This window comes from Solanum dulcamara, chromosome 4, assembly GCF_947179165.1.
Source record: "Solanum dulcamara chromosome 4, daSolDulc1.2, whole genome shotgun sequence".
In the NCBI taxonomy this organism is placed as follows: domain Eukaryota; kingdom Viridiplantae; phylum Streptophyta; class Magnoliopsida; order Solanales; family Solanaceae; genus Solanum; species Solanum dulcamara.
Window position 1 is genome coordinate 195,730 of NC_077240.1, and position 21,015 is coordinate 216,744.

Consider the following 21,015-nt stretch of genomic DNA (forward strand, 5'->3'; position numbering starts at 1 on the left):
ATTATCGTAAATGGCACACGTATACTTTTTGTTATACTATTAAGACAGCAATATCTTTATCGTCCAAAATGTGGAGCATTCCTCCTTGTACTAACGGACAGCCACGTGTCCTAATCATGTGCCTCTACCCGATATTTTATTAAATTTAACCGAAAAATAAAAAACTCACCCGAATTAATTAAAAATCCGTTCAATTATTCTATGCCCACCCACACACTAACACCCTAATAAGAACTCAAAGAAATTTGGGGATAAAATATTTGGGCAGATTTTTTATTAATTCGACTTTGTTTTGGGGTTAAATTTAATAAGAGGCATAAAATTAGGACACATGGTTGTGCTTTAGGGCACATGTTAGTGTAAAAGATAGAAATGCTCCACATTTTGGACAGCAAGGACACTGGTGTCTCAATAGTATAACACAAAGGATATATGTATACCATTTACGATAATTCAAATATATTTGTCCTTTTTCCTTATTTTTATAATACCTTAGAAGCAAAATCCCTAACTTGAATGTTAAATTATTATAATACCCCAACTAAAAATACTTCCTAATTTAAATATTAAATTATTATAATATCCCAAACTAAATACACTCAATTTAGTATATCTCTTATATTTTATACTTATTTGTATTATATTAAAAGCACGCCTTTTTCCATTCAAGTGTTGTGACTTTTCCTCTGAGTCGCGACTTCAAAAGAATATCTTTGTTAGTCAATCACTGGAAGCCTATACATGTAGAACAATAAATGCAATACATGGCCATTGTTTAGGCAATGAAACCCAGTTTGGAGCTGCAATGCCCTGTTAACTATTCTACCATTGTTCGGTGAAAAATAAAGGTAGTGTCGCAATCAGCACCGCCTTACCCCGTGGAGGGAGAGGGGCGAAGATACAAAAATAGGAATCCCACTCTCTTTGATTCCAGACGAGAGGAGGTGCAAACACAAGAAAATCCCACTTGTGCTCGTAGCTTCTCTATGTTTCTACAGGGAATGGTGGAGATAGAAGTCATACAATGGATAATCAAACAGAATATCGCCTCAATATCATTGAGTTACAGCACCAGCAGACAAAGGCACATTGGAGCTGAATGACTCCCATTGAACTTCTCTCAATATTTTAAATCTTTCGTCAAAAGTAACAAACCCAACTTGGGGTACTGCAGAGCCAGATGTTACAGCTTTATAGAGCAATAGTGTGGTGGCCCCAATATCAGGTCCATGAAGCCTTCCTGTTAGCAACACCCGAAGGGGCATGAAGAGAGATTTTCCCTGGCACATAAAGCAACCTCATTAAATACTGAAAAAGAAACTTAAGGGAAAAAGAAAATACTCAGATCTAACCTTGCGCTTCAGCAATTTACCGAACTTCTTCACCCAGTTTTTCCATCCAGGTTGGCCTTCTGCAAGTGCACCAGAGAGCTCACCACTGTCATAGGCAGCTAACAAGCTCTTAGCAACTTCAGAGACTCCATCTTCTAATATCAGTTTTCCTTCCGTGCTACAAATGGCATACCATAAACAACGTGTCACATACTATAAGCTTTTCTTCTTTTAACATCATTTCACGATGTTTCTAATTGGTAATACATCTCAACTGCTTGCACTCCTAACATTGTTTGGCTTAATGATCCTTCAAGGAAGTTAGAATCCGTGCTTAACATAATCCTTCAAGATTTTAGCTTATGATGCAACATATACTTTCCAAAACCACCATTCCTCTACACACTCTCTTCTTTCTTGTTCATCCCTTTTTCTCTTTCTAGGAGTCTGGAAATCATTTGGCATGCATCTCTTTTCCCTGGAGACTTGTACAGTAGACAAGGCCCCTAGTTTGGACAATTTCAATGCTGGAGAAGATCAAGGGACGGTAATGGAGTACAGTTGCATTTCAAAAAATCAGGAAGTTTGAGACAAGCCTTGACACATATTTTATTGTAATTTTGCTAATTAGGCAGAGTAATTGAATGGTAAGGACTTCTTTTTTATAATTGTGGTATCCGTACCAGCTGGCCGCACCTTGACTAATTTCACGGGGTACCTTCTACTTCCCATCAGCATGGGTAGAGGGAAGAAACCACCTAGTGCTATTGCCCCGACGGAATTAGTGAATATCAAGGATTACGACCTTGTAAATTACTAAGGTGTTAAACAAGACATCGTCTCCTAGAAAGAGTTCATGAAAGGAGGAGAGATTCTAGACATGGTTTTGGTGGCAAACAAAGTTGCCGACCCAATAAGGAAAAAAGGGAGAGGGATCTTATGCAAATTGGCCCTCGGGAGATTACAACCATGTGAATTAGAAGTTACTGATTCTCATAATGAATATAGGATTTGGGAATAAGTTGAGGAAGGGGATGAAGTTCTACATCTCAATGGTCAAGTACTGGATTCTAGTAAATCGAACACATGCAGATTTTTTGGTAGCTCAAGGGATCTGTAACAAGTAAACTCGTTATCTCTTATGTTGTTCATTACGGTAATGAAAACGCTGGGAAAAATGATAGGCAGAGCTGTCATAGGAGGCTAACCTCCTGGGACATAAGAAAGAATTTACAAAACTGGAAGATTGTTGAATTCAAGTCTTGTGATTGGGGTGAAGAGAGATGGAGTGTTCTCAGTAAAGTCATACTATCACAGGCTTTTATTGAAGGACGAGTTGGACTTTCTACACTTAAAACTGTTTGGATACCCAAAGTACCAAGAAACATGTATTTTTAATTGGGAGAAAGAAGGACGATGTCAAAAAATTTTAAAAAGAGAAAAATGGTGTATATCAAGTATCAACTGGTGTTTTATGTGTAATGTTCAGGCGAAGATGTGGATTGTCTTCTATTGCACTATCTGGTGGCGACAAGATTGTGAGTGGTATTGAATCGGCTTGGGTTAAATTAGACGATGCCATAATTCTCATGGCGCAGCATAACGCACGGAATGTTATCCGTTAGCCCTCATGTGGGTCCTGTGGAGAGAAGAACAAAAGGGTTTTTTGAGGGGATAGATTATGCACATTTAAGGAATGGCCTATTGTTCGTCCTTAATTTTTTGGAGCACCCATGAGGTCCCTGTTAGTATAGGAGATTGTGTATCTTCTCTAGAGAACATATTTTATTAAAGTTTTTACCTTTTTATGCATTGCTTGCGTACAAGATTTTTCCCACATTAATAAAATATTACTTGGCTTATAAACAGTTGTTAATATGTAAGAGCACAAAAAAGTGTTGAATTTTCTTTCCATCTCCTGTTTTTATTCAATGCTAGCTATATTGTTTCAGCTAGAGAACATTTTAATTACAGCTGCAACATAAATGATGTTCCAGCTGGAATAGATGATTTGGAAAAGGGTCATATTTGCCCCTCTACTATTAAAATTAAGCTATATTTGCCCCATGTTATACTTTTATCAACAAATATACCCCTACAATCATACTTAAGAGTTATATTTACCCCTCTCCTGTTAAAACTAGCAATATTTACCACCCCTCACCCTTAAAACTTCATTTTCAGCTTTAGAAAGTCACGTGTCATGCTCTTAGGAAACTCTATATTTACCCCTCACTAAAAACCCCAGTACTTCCTCCATCCATTTCAGCTATCATTTTAGCTCAAAATAATTGTCACTTTAGGAATTCAAGATTAAAGTTGACAATTGTTTTCAACACACCCTTAACATTAAAGTAGTTCATTTTAGTACTGCACAATTCTCAAAGCATTTAATAAATTATACCTTATATTTATTTAGTAAATTATATCTAATAAAACTTGGTTTTGTTGCATAAGAAAAAGATTAAGGAATCGGGGGAGAAGAAAGATTAGGGAGCTTTGGACCAACATTTGATTTTGCAGGCTCAATGACACCTTCCGGATAGAGAGAAATGGGAGTGATTTAAAGTGGGTCAGGCCAGTTTAGGGTTAAAAATGGGGCTGATTTTTTCGTTTAATAAGAGCATAACAGGTGGCTTTTTAAAGCTGAAAATGAAGTTTAAACGGGTGAGAAATATAGCTCTAAAGTATGACTATAGGGGTATATTTGTTGAAAAGGTATAACAGAGGGTAAATATAGTTTATTTTCGACAGTAGACGGGGCAAATACATCCTGTAGATAATTGGTTTCCTTTACAAAGAACCAATGTTTTTTTGTGGAACTGGTCTTTTGTGTTCACTTGGTAAAGGAGTAAATGGGAATCACTCCCCATTTTGTTATAATTAATTACCTTTATTTATTCTAACAAATTGGGCTCATTAATCAAAAAATATTCTCAGACCAAATTGAAACCTCCACGTTTTCTCTAGAGTCTTCATTCTCTTTGAGGAGACAATTTTTCATCTTTTAGCGTCACATAGGTATAGTTTTAAAACATAATTTCATAGATCACCTTGCCAAAGTTTCATTTAAAGGATAAGATAGCAAACTTGAAAGTGCTTTCTCTGAATCTGGTATCAAGTCAATCCCATCTTTGAGGAGTAGAACAGCATCCTATAAATACAGAAAATTTAACAGGTATAAGAACCATAACTCCAATGTACATTGAACAACAATTTTTTGAATTGATGTTTAATGACTAGCATCTATGCAACAGCAATTGGGAAAGAGAGGGGGGTCTTGTCAGCATTTCAAAAATTTCGATGACATTTAGCGATTCGCTTCCAGAATCATACCAGCAAACAAAACCACCCAGAATATTCTACCTCGACTAGTTCTACTTCACCAATACGTCCAACTAACTGAGAACAATACTGCATTCTCAAACACACATTTCACATACACCCCCTTAAAATCATGGATAGCTAAACATAACGGACACCAGAAACCAAAGAAGCCTCCAAAATCTCATCGTTAGATCTCCACAAAGATTATTAAGAAAAGTCCTTCAGAAACCCCCCCCCCCCCTCCTCCACCACCACCCACCCAAAAAAAAAGACAAATTCTAATAATTTGCACAATCTCTGACCTACTATCTTAATAAGGAACATTTGCATCTTGACCTTACCATAGATCCAGCACAGCAAAGTCTGCACTGTACATGTCCAACTCATTTATATACTACATAGCCATATCTCTAAGGTGTCTTTATTTCCCCTTTGTTTTCTGATGCAATGAATGGAGATCAAACAAATATGCTATGTCTCAAAAAGGGAAAAGGAAACGTTCAATTCCAATACTGCAATCCAACATGTCACTTGAACTCTTCAAGGTTCCGAAGTAATATTAGTTCAAAAAGGATACTCCCTCTCCATCCCATTTTAATGATTTGGGTTCACTCTCGAAAAGCTTAAGAATAACATAGCTTAATGGATTATTACATTGAATTGATGAAGGATGCTTTAACATAATCTTTCAAAATACACGTAAAAACAGAAAGTTTCTTATAACACTGTTGTTCGAGCCAGCTTGCACGAACCTCGACAATTCCACATGGTACCAGCTCTCTACCACCAGCAGTCCAGCACAGGAATGAGATAACTCTACTGACCAAGGCTTAGGCAGATGAGAAGAAATCACCTAGTATTTTTTGTTTGAGATTTGAACCTGAAACCTCATGATTCTTCACTCACTTCTTGAGAAAATGTCACAGAAAATTTCAAAATATTCAAATAGTACTCTATACGTCACAATTTAATGACTACTTTTACATTTTCCAACATCCCAAATTGTTGATACCTTTTTGCATTTCAATTAAGTACTTTTTTCTTTCCTTTCTTTCTTTGTTTGTTTTTTCCTCTCAAAAAATCTGAGTCTGACTTATTGAAATCTCTATTTTTCTTTTGTCATCATAATTTTTTATATAATAAATCAAATGTCTATATTAAAACTAGTAGCAAACTAGCAATGGAAGATGTAGAATATAGTCAATGGGTTCAACTGATATTTCAAAGTGTAATGGGTTCGATGGTAAAAACGTCAAAGTCAAACCAGTAAAATTTAAATTTGGGATCAACATCTTCATAATAGAGCACCCATCTTCTCAAATATGCTCCTGAGTACCCAGGAAGTACTGTAAAATCCAACAATTTATAATCTGCATATCCAGCCCTAGAGAATCTTAAGTTACCCTAAGTAAGATCTTAAGTTTAATGACTTGGTGTCATCTCCGGCACCAAATATCCCCGATTTAGTTCAACTGGTCGTGTTGCACAAGATCTATCCAGAATCAGCCAGCCAAGTCATAGAAAACATCACATGGTTAAAATAAATATCTACATTGATACTGCTGGTGGTTGCATTTCGTAAAAGGGTTTGCAACAACTTTATCCTAACTGGCATCAACTATATGTTAAGAATACGCTTCATACTCGCAATACATAAATGTTGCTTCCAGCCATACACAGAACTGTCAAATCACATCATATTGAACAAACATAGTTTATTCTTCTAGGATTGGTTAAACCTAGAAGGGATAGGAACTATCAGTTAAAGAAGAATGAAGACTTATTATCAAAGACAAACTACAAGATGTGGTTGAGAAATGAAAGGAAGAGGAAAACTTCTACCTGTATAAAATCTCCCTGTGATTCTGTAACGATGCCTGCATCCTTCCACTTTTCACCAATGATTTGGTTCAACTCTTCAGATGGAAGTGATCTCAAATGCTGACCATTCATCCACCTGAAGTTCATAACCATATTTTAAACAACAATCAAGAAATGAAATAAAATATAATAATATCTTGGTAACCAAGCCTATCCATGTAGCAGAAGAAAAAATAATAATGTATTGATTCGAGGGATTCTTTGCAAACTGGAAATTGAGAAAGCTTTCAATCATATGTACATGGGAATTTTTTTTGTATTTCTTGCTGCATCTCCACCGTTAGATTCTCGGTGCTTACTAATGGAGCACCTCATGGATTCTTTTCTATCCAAAGACGTCTTAGACAAGGAGGACCGTTGTATCCTTTCCTCTTCATACTTGTCATGGAAAGTCTCAGTAAGATGATGATCACCGCTTCACATCACAACTGGATCCAGGGCTTCTCTGCTGGCTTTAGAGGGCAGTGCAATCTAGTTATATCACATATTCTTTATGCAGCTGACACTTCAATCCTTAGTGGTACTAAAGTAGACCAAGTCCTTCATGTGAGAATGATTCTACCAGCACTCGAGGCAGTATCAGGGCTGCACAATAATTACCTTAAAGTCAATGTATGCAGTCAATGAAGTGCATAACATTGAGCTATTGGCAGAGATAATGGGTTGCTGCATTCGCTCTCTTCCTTCCAAATGCCTAGGCCTCCACTTGGGACCAAAGCAAACTCAGTAACAATATGGGAAGATCTATTAGAGAAATGTGAGAAAAGATTATCAAATTGGAAAAGACAACCTCTCTTTGGGGTGGGGTGGGGGTGGATTGGGGGGGGGAGGCTGGTTTATTAATAGTGTCTTGGATTCGCTGTCCACATGTACCATGTCTTTCTTTCCCCTCCCTCAAAAAGTGTCTAAAAGATTGGATGAAATCTGCAGAGAATTCCATTGGCCTTTAATCAGGGAGAAGAAGACTTTTGATTTGGTTAATTGGAAAACTGTTGGAACAGCCAAATATTATGTTGGCATGGGGTAAGAGCCTTTTTGGATTGACTTTTGGCTTATGACTTATAAGCCAAAAGTGATAAGTTAGGATTTCTAACTTATGGCTTTTGCTTATTTTTGTCATTTTAGCTTAAAAATAAGTGCTTATAAGCACTTTTTAAATTGACCCAAACACTTCAAAATTGCTTAAAAGCTATTTTGGCTTAAAAGCACCTAAAATAAGTCGATCCAAATGGGCTCAAAGAGATTTGAAGGTACAAAATAGCAGCCTACTGTCAAATGGCACTGGAGATTCAATCAGGAAGAGGAAGAGCATTCTCTCTCAGGTCTCATAAACTCTTATCCGTGCTAAGTATGGGATTTGCAACCCTTGGACTTCCACGCCAACTCCTGCCCATCTTGGCTTTGGAGTATGGAAACACATCAGGGACAGGTGGGCATTTTCCGATAATTGCACCATTAAGGTGGGAGATGGCAGAAAAACAAGAGTTTGGAAAGATGCGTTGCATGGCAGGTCCTCTTATAAGGATGTTGTCCCTAATCTATATAATGTGACTGCAACTCCAAGACAGCTGTAATCTCAGAATATAGGCATGACCATGGCTGACTCATCAATTACAGGAGAAATCTCAATGATTGGAAGCTTGAAAGTTACTTTGGTATTGCAATCTCTCTGATGGTGCCTCACCAGCTACCTCCTCTCCAGATTATCTCTTTTTGAGGTCACCCGCGAGGTTAGTTTATTGTCAAATCTTGTTACTCCATCTTGACACGTTTTCTCCTCAGAATACTAAATGGCCTTGGAACTAGGAAGTCCATTTGGAAAGGAGTCGTTCCTATAAGGTCAAATGTTTCACTTGGTTAGTCTCCAAAGAAGAATGCCTCACACAAAGTTGCTAGAATAGGAATAGAAATAGTATATAGAATCTAACTTTGCTAAGGATTGTGATGTAGTGTCTATGAATAAGGCTAAGTGCAATAATATAGATACACAATTCAATAATAATTTTCTTTTATATTTCTCACATGGTATCAGAGAAGTAGTGAGGAAATATTTGTTGTGCAATATTCCAGCGAAGTCCGAGAGAAAAAAATCAACACTGCAAATAAATTTTCTGATGGATGCTCACATCACAATCTCTATCCAGTATTTTGTGCAGAATCCGACACCACCACAATGTAGATCGGGTTTCAAGCAAGAAAACCCCAGTCAACTGCTCTGGAAAAAGTCCCCCACGCAACTTCACGCGCTCTCGTAGGTCCTACGCAAATGGCCAGTCAGGCCCATGCACCAGCACATGAGAAGTTTTCTGACCAGCAGATTTTTTCCAATAGGTTCACCCCATCTTTATAACCCTAAGTGGTCAGATCTAATGTTTCAGAGACAGAAACAAGTCTTTTCAATCTTCTGGCAATGATTAATACACCACTGACATATCTTGTTTTTATGATGTCATATATCGGATGACAACCTTAAAGAAACAAGAATCCAATATGTCTACTTACTTGGGAAAGGTACAGACAGTCATAGAGGAATTTGAAAGGTTGATGCCAGTCACTACGAATGTAGAAAAACAACAAGAGCACAGACATGCATTGTTTCTAGTTCTTACACTTGTTGGACTTCCTACTGACCATGAGCGTGATCAGATTTTAGTTAGTCCTATGCTTCCTACAATTGATGAACTATTCTCTCGTTCACTTCGCCTTGCCACACCTCCCAATCACAAAGTAGTTTCATCACCGGTCACCCATTGTTGACTCCTTTATTCTTGCATCTCAAACCATAAAAAATCATACATCTCAAACTATAGAGAATTAACGAGGAGGTCGTTTTGAAATATCTTAAGTGTAGTTATTGTCATAGGCTTGGACACACTCGTGATTATGTTATACTCTGCATAGTCGACCACCCAATAACGCTCATATTGCGCAAACGAAATATAATGAGTTCCATCATATCGAGAAAGTAAGCAAACATCTCCACAAGTAGCCTCGGTTACTCATACTGATGGACCACCAAATAATGCTCATATTGCTCAAACAAAATATAATGAGTTCCTTCAGTATGAGCAAACAAGCGACATTTCCACAAGTAGCCTTGGTTGCTCAAATTGGTGCTTCTGTTGCTGATAATTTCTTTGCTTGTGTTTCACAGTCTAGTACTCTTGGATCAAGGGTTGTGAACTCTGACACTTCTGATCATATTTCTGGAAACAAAGCACTTCTATCCAATATTGTTTATTCACAATCTCTTTCTCCTATTACTTTAACCAATGGGATCCAAAAAAAAGAAGTTGGATAAGCGAAACCCCTGTCCTCTATCACTTTCAAACTTTGTTCTTCATGTCTTTGGTTGTCTGTTTAATCTTACATTTGTTTTTCTCATGCAGGACCGCAGTACAAGACAGACGATTGGTGATAGAAATTAACCACAAGGTCTGCACTACCATTCTACGTAGTGCTGAGAGTCGTTTAGAGTCAAGATGTACTTGGATTTTCTTAATGACATATCGTTCTGAGTATTCAAAAATGCCCTTAACGTATTAGAAATAGTTCAGAAATGCCCTTCTTCCACCTATTAGATCAAATTTGGCCCTCCAATCAAAAATGTCCTTAACGTATTATAAATGGTTCAAAAATGCCTTCCTTTCACCTATTGGATCAAAAATGCCCTTAAATTATACAAAAATCTCGGTAGCTTTAAAAGACTAAAATTGTTAAGTAATGGAATATTTTATATATATATATATATATATATATATATATATATATATATACATTTCTAATAGGTTAATGTCATTTTTGACCCAATAGGTGGAAGGAGGAAAAATTTGAACCATGTCTAATAGGTTAAGAGCATTTGACCCAATAGGTGGGAAGGAGGGGCAATTTTGACCTAATAAGTGGAAGGAGCGCATTTCTGAACCATTTCTAATATGTTAATGGTATTTTTTACCCTTTCCGTGTTTTATATTCAAGAGTTTTTGTACTGAAATGCAAAATCAATTTGGTGTTTCTATTCGTACTTTTCCAAGTGATAATGCGTTAGAATATTTATCCTCCTAGTTTCAGGAGTTTATGACTCACCTAAGAATTATTCATCAGACATCTTGTTCGTACACACCTAAGCAACACGGGGTAGCAGAAAGAAAGAATAGGCATATCTTTGAGACTGCTCGCACTCCTCATGAAATCCCATGCTCTATTGCGTTTTCAAGGTGATGCAGTCATCACATCTTCCTATTTAATTAATAGAATGCCCTCATCTTCCATTCAGAATCAGATTCCTTATTCCATATTATTTCCTCAGTCGCCTCTCTATTCTCCCCCCCCTCGTTTCTTTGGGAGCACATGTTTTGTTCCAGACTAAGCCCCTCGTGCTCTCAAACGTATCTTTCTTGGATATTTTTGAGTTCAATAAGAGTATTGTTGCTACTCACCTGATCTTCGTAGATACCTTATGTCAGTTGATGTCACATTTTTTGAATCTCAAACTTACTATACATCTTCTGAGCATCTTGACATCTCTGAGGTCTTACCCATACATCAAGTCTTACCTATGCCGACTTTTAGGGAATCTACGGTTACTTCTACATCTTCAGCCACAGTGCCACCATCCCTAACTTATCATCATCATCTGTGTCTAGCATTAGGCTTAGATGATTCATGTGATGCATCAGAACCTATACCTACTACGGACTTTCCTCATCCTAGTCAATCAATTGCACTTTAAAAAGGTATACAATCGACTCGTAATGCTAACTCCCATTATACTTTCTTAAGTTATCACAGTCTATTATCACCCCACTATGCCTTTATATCATCTTTGTCCTCTATTTCCATCCCGAAGACTATAGGTAAAGCATATTCTCATCCAGAATGGAAGCAGGCTATGATTGACGAGATGGTTGCTTTACATACGAGTGATTGGTAGCTTGTTTCTCTTCTTGCAAGTAAATCTATTGTTGGTTGTCGTTGGGCTTATGTAGGCAAAGTTTGTCCAGATGTAAGATTGATCAGCTTAAGACTCACCGTGTTGCCAAAAAGTATACTCAGATATTTGGGTTGGATTACCGTGACACGCTCTCTCTCGTGACTAAAATAGCATATGTTCGCCTTTTTCTATCCATGGTTGTCGATCTCCATTGGCCTCTTCATCAGTTGGACATTAAAAATGTTTTTCTCATGAGGAAAAAGTCTATATGGAATAACCACTTGGTTTTGTTGCTATGGTCTGAAATAGTCTACTCAAGCCTGGTTTGGAAAGTTTAGCATAATAATTCAGCAACTTGGCATGACTCATAATGGAGCTGATCACTCTATCTTTATTGGCATTCTGCACTAAAATTATGTATTTATTAGGTGGTTTATGTTGATGATATCGTTATTACCGGCAATATATCTCTTTCAGCATTTCCAAACTAAAAACCTTGGTAAATTGTAATATTTTATAAGAATTGAGGTTGCTCAGTTCAGATCAGGAATTGTTATTTTGCAATACAAGTATGCCTTAAACATTCTTGAGGAGACAAGAATGATAGAATGTAGATCCATTGATACTCCTATGGATCTAAATGCTAAACTCCTAGCAGGGCAAAAGGAGCCACTAAACAATCCTGCAAGGTATAAGCGGCTAATTGGAAGTTGAATTATCTCACAGTGACTAGACACGACATCTTTTTCCTATAAGTCAGTTTATGATTTTTTTTCCTATGATAGTCATTGGGAAGCAGTTGTTTGTATTCTACCATATATAAAGTCGGTTCTAGGTAAGGGACTATTCTTCGAGGATCAAGTCCATGAGTAGATCAGCAGGATCACCCTTTGATAGACCTTCTACATCCAAATATTGTGTTTTCATAGGAGGTAATTTGGTGTCCTGAAAGAGTAAGAAACAAAGTGTGGTTGCTAGATCTAGTGTTGCAGAAGCAAAATATCGAGCAATGGTTGTAGCAACTATCGAGCAATGGTTGTAGCAACTTGTGAGTTAGTTTGGATTAAACAGTTGCTGAGAGAACTAAAATTTGGAGAAATCATACATGTGAAACTTGTGTGTGATAACCAAGCAGCCTTCTTATTGCATCAAATCCGGTATTTTATATGAGGACTAAGCATATTGAGATTGATTGTCACTTTATCAAAGAAAAGATACTTCCAGGAGATATTGTTACAAAATTTGTAAAGTTGAGTGATCATAGCAGATATCTTCACCAAGTCCCTCACTGGTCCTCATATTAGTTATAGTTGTAACAAGCTCGATATATATGATTTGTATGCACCAGCTTGAGGGGGAGTGTTAGAATAGGAACATGAATAGGAATAGTATATAGAATCCTCTTGGATAAGGATTGTAATGTAGTGTCTAATAGGACTCGGTGTGATAATGTAAATACACAATTCAATAATATTTTTCTCCTATATTTCTTACAAAAGCAACCTACAAAAGGAGGCGTACAACTTTGTAACAAAGGCATACTTTGTGATGCTCAAATGGAGAACAATAACCATTTGCTCCTCTATTGTAAGTTCTCCACTCAAATTTGGGACTTTATGTCAAACATTTTGAGCTTGAATTGGTGTATGCCCAAACTAATCCTACTTTTTTTGCAAGGATGGTATAGGAAAAAATTTCGGAAATCTTCTACTAACGTCTAGTATCCAATTCCAGCTGCGGTTTGGTGGAGCTTATGGAATGAAGGGAACATCAGGATGTTTGAAGACAAAATGTTCTGTTATACAAGTTAAACGCAGATGTATTTTTTTTACTTAGTTTTTGGTGTAGCATGGCGGATGTAAATGTTTCTGATGCCATGATTGACTTTTAGTGAATTACACAACCTGTGATGGTTATTGTTTCTGGTTGTAACCTCCAGCATTATCTTTTGTCTGTGTGCATATATCAATAGAAGTTACTCTCTTACCAATCAAAATATATATATACACACATATAATACCTTAACTTGGTTGAATCAAATATGGCACCACTTTTGTTTACACGTTCAATTGTGAATTTTTCAACTGCAAATGAAATGATAAGCTATCACAGTTGAAATGCGAATAAATAGTAATGAGTGCAAGCTACTGAGCTAGGCTTAGTCATGTGAACATCAGCATAGAGGTAATCAAGTACCAAGTTGCTCAAGGGTGAAAAACTCATTTTCTGTACCATCACCCCATCCCAAGAGAGCTAGATAGTTCACCATTGCCTGAGGTAAATAGCCCATGTCCCTGAACTGTCGGCAAAAGGAAAACACTGAGATTTCTCACTTTACCAGCTCAAAAGGAAAGGGTAGATAACATCCAAAGCAAAGGAATAAGACATGTTTACCTGACAAGTAAACCCCTAAAACTGCTTCAAAAGGAAAGCATGCAATAATGTGTCTGTCATTTACCTGACCAACTGAAGTTGCACCATGCCGTTTAGAGAGCTTGCTTCTATCAGGGGCAAGAATTAAAGAAACATGTGCAAAGTGAGGCATTGGAAAACCTAGTGCCTGCAGCAGGGTAACAAAGATTTTTCTCCATGAGCTTCTAGAAGAGAAATAATATACCCAAAACTACCTAATGATTCTTTTCTTCTCTTTCAATTTTTTCTACTCTGTTTACCACTTTTCCGCCATTTTTTTTTGGGGGGGGGGGGGGGGGGACAGGGAAAGCAGTACCTTGTATATTAATGCTTGCCTTAGAGTATTCGGCAAATGTTCCTCCGCTCTGAAGCATCAAGATTTCATCAGTACTTGAGTACCAAATAATCAGTTCAAAAATACATGCTACATATGTAAAAAGTGGCAGTATCCATGTGCAGAAAACAAAATGATACAACCTATTTTAAAGGGAGTCATAGCCTCAACCCTCAGGTACAAACTATGGCATGGGTAAGATTGATTTTTAGCAAGTTTTTAGTACATTTTCAAGGTAACCATGTCATACCCATTTGACAATGGTTTATCAAGAAAAATGGATGAGTCCGTGTAAGATAGATACAACTGAAAAGGAAACAAAATTGTTCTTGCACATGTTTCTATATCAAAAGAAAGTTCATGTATAATAGTCATTACTTGACATCTCAGGGCCTCACTACCACCAATCTGAATCCACTTTCAAGTGGAATAAATTTTGACAATCATCATCTAGTAAACGCCACAACATTGAGAACTATTTTAAACACGTATTTACATCATGACTGATGTTTCACTTTAATAACTAAAAGATCACTATAACTCTATTACCCTCTTCACTGTCACCTCAACTTCTCAATGGGAGTTTACAATGTTCTTGGCCTCTAGTGTATAGCATCAGTTCCATCATAGAATATATATATTTTTTGGTCATACAGTATTGAAATTAGATTACTCTATTACCTTATGACATGGGAGATAGCCATAGTAGCATCATCAACTGTGACACAAAAATTGTAAACAGGTTGTCCATTACTTCTCATGATCACAAAGTCTCCAAGCGTGTCAAAGTTCCAACTGACCTTCATGAAATTGTAACAAAGTCAGTCCGCCTAAGGTGTACTAGCATTTTGCCCGTGCATTGCATGGGCGATTTAAAGCATTTTGTTACTTTCTTTCAAAGATTAAAAATCTACAGCTGTATCATTTCAATCATTTACTCTTTTTCAATGATACACGAAATTTCATTCCATTGTCAAGTACCAAGCAGGTACTATTACACAACAGTTCTGCAGAAATTATAGGACTTCTCAATTAAAGGAGTACATATTCTATCAGATATTGAAGGGGAGCCTTGGAGTAACTGGTAAAGTTGCTGCCATGTGACCAGGAGGTCACGGGTTCAAGCCTTGGAAACAGCCTCTGGCAGAAATGCAAGGCAAGGCTGCGTACAATAGACCCTTGTAGTCAGACCCTTCCCCGGACCCCGCGCATAGCGGGAGCTTTAGTGCACCGGGCTGCCCTTTTTATATTCTATCAGATATTCTACTCCTTCTACTTGGTTCTTCCTAACCCAAAATATAGACTATGTAAATGTTTTTTTTATAAGGTAATAAATTTCATTTAAAAAGGGCAAAAAAACATATATGTATACAAGGAGCATACCAAAATATAAACCTCACAACAAAACATGATTTTCTACAAATAACACTCAATTTATTTTCAAATAGGAACCTAGTGGGTGCCCCAACTGTAAATAAGAGAAAAGAGGCTATTCATCAATTGTACATAATCTTCCACCACTCCCTTGGAAGCTCTCCTATTCCTCTCCATATGGACCACATAAGTACTAAAGGAGCAACATCACATGCCCTACGTCTTCTCTTCTGTCTTTTAAAGGCCCAACTAACCATTGATTATTTCATAGTGTCAGGCATCTCCACTCAATTCCAAACCAACTCACCATTTCCCACCACGAAGAAGATGCTATCCAACAATGTAGAAGGACGTGATTCACATCTTACCAAGTCTTTATACATGAAACACACACAATTACTTCCTTTTCTTCAAAATTTTGTCAACCCCCTCCTCCCCGAGATACAACAACAAAACATACCCAGTGAAATTCCACAAGTGGAGTCTGGGGAGGGTAGAATGTACACAGCCCTTACTGCTACCTCGTGGAGGTAGAAAGGTTGTTTTCAAAAGACCACTCGCCTCAAGTGATCCCCCCCCCCTTCCCTAGCTAACCAAGTGAAAAAAATACCCTTCTTGGTACCCTAGAGATCCATACAGAAATATGTAAAAAAACTAACACCTTTCTAATCAGTAGCTTCTCATACTAGGACATGACTAAAGACGATGTTCCTCTCACCCCTTTCTCTACCTCCCCACATCATGCCTATCCATAGTAGTGTTTTGTTGGTGAAACAATAGCATCGAAATTTTCTAACCTCAAACTTGTAAGTTCCTCCTCAATTGAAATACCAATGCACTTTTCCCCCTTGTAGACTCCATAATTGTTGGACATACATCATTTTTTACAAGAGATTCTCAAAATAGTCCACACGCCACTTATGTTCCCAAAACCCAGCCTAAATGAAATGTTCCCATTAAACACTTCCCACACTTTTGAGATTTCCTCATTAGTCCACATCCATAGGGGAGTGAGACAATTTTTTGTCGTCCATCCCCTTCCAAAACTCCATACTTCTCTAGAAATCACCTTCCTCCAGAGAGGATTCACTTCTACTACAAATCTCCACAACCACATCCTCAATAATGATATTCTCAACCTTCCGACCAAACATGTGACGAGAAAATATTTCCTTTGCAAAACATGTTTCCGACCAGATGGGTGGTGGCGCAGTTGGCTAGCACATAAGTCTCATAGCTTCTGAGTTATCCCGAGGTCAAGAGTTCGAGCCTCTCTCACCCTACACAACTTTTCCAGACCCTACTTGTGGGATTTCATTGGGTATTATTGTTGTACTGTATCTGGGTTCATTTCGATGAGCATTCTTTATGCACCCTCCATCTAAATTTAGTGTTGGCATAGCCAAATATCCTTGTACGAGTGAAAAATGGGTTTCTTTGCTTCATTAAAGAAGTAGGACTCTATGTCTCTCTAACATCCATATTCTTCCAGCTCTCTTGTAAGCATTCAATCTTTACAAAAGGTAAAAGAAACTATTCTCAAAGCATTGTTCCTTTCCATGCTTTTTAGAAAATACACAAAGGGATATTTCTCCATAATTTCTTCAGCTTCTTTGTGCACTGTCAGTTCCATCTGATTAAGATAGCAAATTTAATTTTAAAAAACTTCTTATCGTTACCACTTTTGCCTACCTGCATCATTGAGAGAGTAGATGAAAAAAAAACGAAGAAACATGCAAAGTGATGCTTATCAATTATGGTATAGTATATTGTAGTACCTTTTTTTACCTAGTTTCTAATATATCTAGGTTCCCTATTTCCCAATTTAAACAATTAGTATCCTATAGTGCTTTTTTATCTGAAAAAATCTTCTACAATCTCTAAGTTCTACTCTATTTTATCAGTTTAAATGTCTCTCTAACCAAGCATACATGAGAAAGCAAGAAGTTGAAATTATTTAATTGAGAGTAAGCACAAAAGTGAAGCTAAAGCTAACTTTTGAAAAGTTTGAACCATCTCTAGTAAAAGTGGCCCACGTACAATCTCCCGTAATAGATATTTGAAAATGTTCGAAAGAATGTTGATAGCAAAGGTTCCATTTCATGAAAATTGAGAGAATTTAGGAGAACCATAACATGAGTATGATGTTTAATAGTAGATGAGTAGTATCAAAAGACATGGCGGAGTCAGGATTTTCAATAAGGGGGTTCAAAATCTGAAGAAGTAGACACACGAACTAGCCGAAGGGGGTTTGACATCCACTATTTATACATAAAAAATTATTTTAATCATGTATAAATAGTATAATTTTTTGCCGAAGAGGGTTCAGATGAACGCCCTAGAAGAGAGTTTTAAAAGACATATTAAACAACCATCTTTCAGTTTTACTGTGAGAATCAATTAAATTATTATAAAAATACAAGATTTTATGATATGAAAACACACAATATAAGGTTGATAAGGTTCAAACCCCCAAGAAAGAGTAGCTTAAACTCAATCACCAAAGCATTATAATCACCATATTACTACACAGCATATACTGAGTTTGAAGCCACCAATTGATAACCTAGAGAAGTTAGTCCTCCTATCTAATTAAGGCAATAAAATCGTGTAATCATAGCTCTTACTTTTAAGAAATAGGTAGTCAGCCTCCAACTTAAATATAATAATAAATCCATCCAAAGATAATTGTTCCCTGCCAAGAAACTAGTCAGAACCACCACCCTTCTTGCTTCGTTTTCCTTGAGAAGGTAACCCCCCCTCCCTTTCTTCTTTCATTTCTAATCTTCTAGAAGAACCGAGTATAACATCATAACACAATGTTTTAAGCAATAAACTTGTCATTGTTAGGTTGGACAATATCTAAAAAAACCTTCTTCAATTTATCCACCAGTTGGGAGTTCAACATTATAAGTCTGGACTGCAATTATGACAACAAAAAGAGGAAAACCCACCAGCTTAGATGGAAATATAAATTTACTGGTAAACGACAGTAGAGAAATATCACTAACTTCACCACGAATGAGGTCATCAATTTTTAAATTCCCTTCTTTCGGTACTCGAAACCGATATGTGTATGGGGTCCCCTTTGCCAGCTCCTCTAGCACTTCCTCTTCTGTAGCACTGGCCCACCTCCCGGTGTATACGGGAGGCAACTGCTTCAATTTTGCCATCTCTTTCATCTTTTCTAATTCCTAAACAACAAAAAATGGTTTATGTATTACACAATCATTCAAGAAGATATACTATGACCACAATGTGGACAAATGTATTCACCCATCAAGCAAATAGCAATGGAGAAGTTTAAGATGGCATCAAACTTGAGAGCATCATGCTCTTGAAACTAGTCTGATAGGTTGAATCTAAAAGGATTCTGTAGCACGAATATCAGCTTCTGTCAAATTACATTCTAGATGTACAGATTTTTACTCTCAAAATTCTCACTGCAAAACTCGGAAAGCACTACCGAAGGATAGAAATCAAAATTCAGTACAATTACCTCATTTGAGCAAAAACATCGATAAACATGACCGGATTGTAAAAGTTTTTCAGCAAATTGCTTGTAAAGGGCATTCCTCTCAGACTGCCTGTACGGACCATATTTCCCGCCAATTCCAGGACCTGGGGAAAAAAAAGATGACATCATTTTATATTTATTTTTTTGATAGGTAAAAGAATATGTGTGATTCAGTTGTAAGCCCAAGCCCAAACCACTAAGCCACCCCTTCGGATTCTACTTTAGCATGTTCAATTTGCACATAAACCAAGAATTTTACATTAGAATTCTGCAATTTAGCTATGTCAAAGAAATGGTGGTGGTTGATGGAACCTTCGTCCCAAACAAGACCAAGCCAAGAAAGGTCACGAAGCACGGCCTCTTCAGACTCCCTTGTGGACCTTTCCAGGTCTGTGTCTTCAATCCGGAGTATAAATTTCCCACCTTTCGACCTGTCATAGTAACATAATTTTTAACAGAGAAAGACAAGTAAACAAAAGTGCCATTACCCCTCGTCTCAATGGTATGAGTCAAGTATAGCCGTAAATTATGATGAAGAAATAAGTAAATTGGATGAGAAGACAAAGAACCGGGACGGACCGCGCATATAAGTAGTTAAAGAGAGCAGTTCTAGCGCCTCCCACGTGGAGATTACCGGTAGGAGACGGCGCAAAACGAACTCGGACAGCCCTGTCGTCTCCTGCTGAAGCATAAACTGAGAAACTTCTTCTCCGGAAGCAGAGATTTTGCCGGTACCTGCGTTCGCCGTTGCGACGATATAGTAGTGACTGGCGATTCTTCAACTCCGGGATCAACCCTGCTCTAAACCACGGCGCCGCCGCCAGCATCGCCATTCTTTGCTTAACTTCGATGCAGCAGCCAAAAGACAGATTTCAAGATTTCTATTCAATCTTCAATGTCAGGATAACGATTTCAAATCATTTGGGAGTACGAATCCATGGGCTGCCTTTTTTGGTGTTAACCCGATTAATTAATTGGCCCGACTCAGTCCGTCTGTGAGGCTCCAAATCCGAAAAAATATTTTGCAGGCGGAATTTGATTTTCCAAATGATAAAAAGGCCAAAAAAAATCGCATTTTCTCATTTCTCAAGCGCCTTATATCATCCGAGCAAAAAGAAATATATAAAAAGTGTATGCATTACTTGCCTTTGCCCCCAAAATAGTTTAAAAGAAAAAATATATATTTGAAATTAGTCATAATTCATAAAACGTTAGATAGATATTGCACTGTGGGACGTTCATCTCTTTCTTCTTCTTTTTTAACTACATATTTTAACTTTTGCAAAAATTATAAAGTATTATCTTTGAAACTTGCTAGAATTAGTAATAATACCACCTTTTGCCTTCACCATCACATGGCATTTTGTCGTAGAAAGATAACAATTATTTTTTAAAAATATTATGACTTATTTTCATCAAGACAGATTAAAATATAATAAATTGAACGAAATAAAGTCATGACAAAATAAATTGGATAGGAATAGTTGGAACAAATAGGTGGTTTCATTTCGTCCCACTATAAAAAGGGAATGGGATGGAAAATATATAATTTTAAAAAATATTTAAATTATATATAAGTTTAAAATTATAAACTATAATTTTAAATAACTTATTTTAAAAAGTTCTTTCTTTAGTTAAGTTAGGCTTTTTCGGATCGAAATATGAAGTAAGTTAACTAAGTAATAAATTATTTATTAAAGTTGTGAAAATTGTAAGTTTGTTAAGGTTTTTTAAAATTAAATTCTATAGTAATCAAAAAGATTTTAAATATTAAAAAATTATATTAAATATAACACAATAATTAATAAAATTTAAGACTAAAAGCCTTCAAATTTATACAAATAAAACAACAATACATTACAAATTAAAATAACATTTAATATACACAACCACTGTCTAGAATAAT

The 21,015-nt window shown here is 36.8% G+C and overlaps 1 protein-coding gene across 2 annotated transcripts; it reads right to left on the minus strand.

Moving 5' to 3' along the window:
• Positions 1 to 723: 723 nt before the first annotated feature.
• LOC129885238 (glutamate--tRNA ligase, chloroplastic/mitochondrial-like) lies at positions 724 to 20,124 on the minus strand. Of its 2 annotated transcripts, XM_055959440.1 has the most exons (13): positions 19,689 to 20,121; positions 19,422 to 19,540; positions 19,092 to 19,213; positions 18,604 to 18,786; positions 14,900 to 15,018; positions 14,201 to 14,249; positions 13,931 to 14,032; positions 13,669 to 13,771; positions 13,493 to 13,556; positions 6,501 to 6,615; positions 4,385 to 4,485; positions 1,353 to 1,509; positions 724 to 1,280 (listed from the first exon to the last, which is right to left on the minus strand). In XM_055959440.1, the coding sequence occupies exons 1-13, from the start codon at positions 19,940 to 19,942 to the stop codon at positions 1,056 to 1,058; spliced, it is 1,713 nt and encodes a 570-aa protein (XP_055815415.1). In that variant the 5' UTR covers positions 19,943 to 20,121; the 3' UTR covers positions 724 to 1,055. The 2 variants fall into 2 exon arrangements, with proteins under 2 accessions (XP_055815415.1, XP_055815416.1); XM_055959441.1 differs by lacking the exons at positions 724 to 1,280; positions 1,353 to 1,509 and adding an exon at positions 1,524 to 1,858 and having other exon boundaries at positions 19,689 to 20,124.
• Between the last annotated feature and the right edge of the window lie 891 nt (positions 20,125 to 21,015).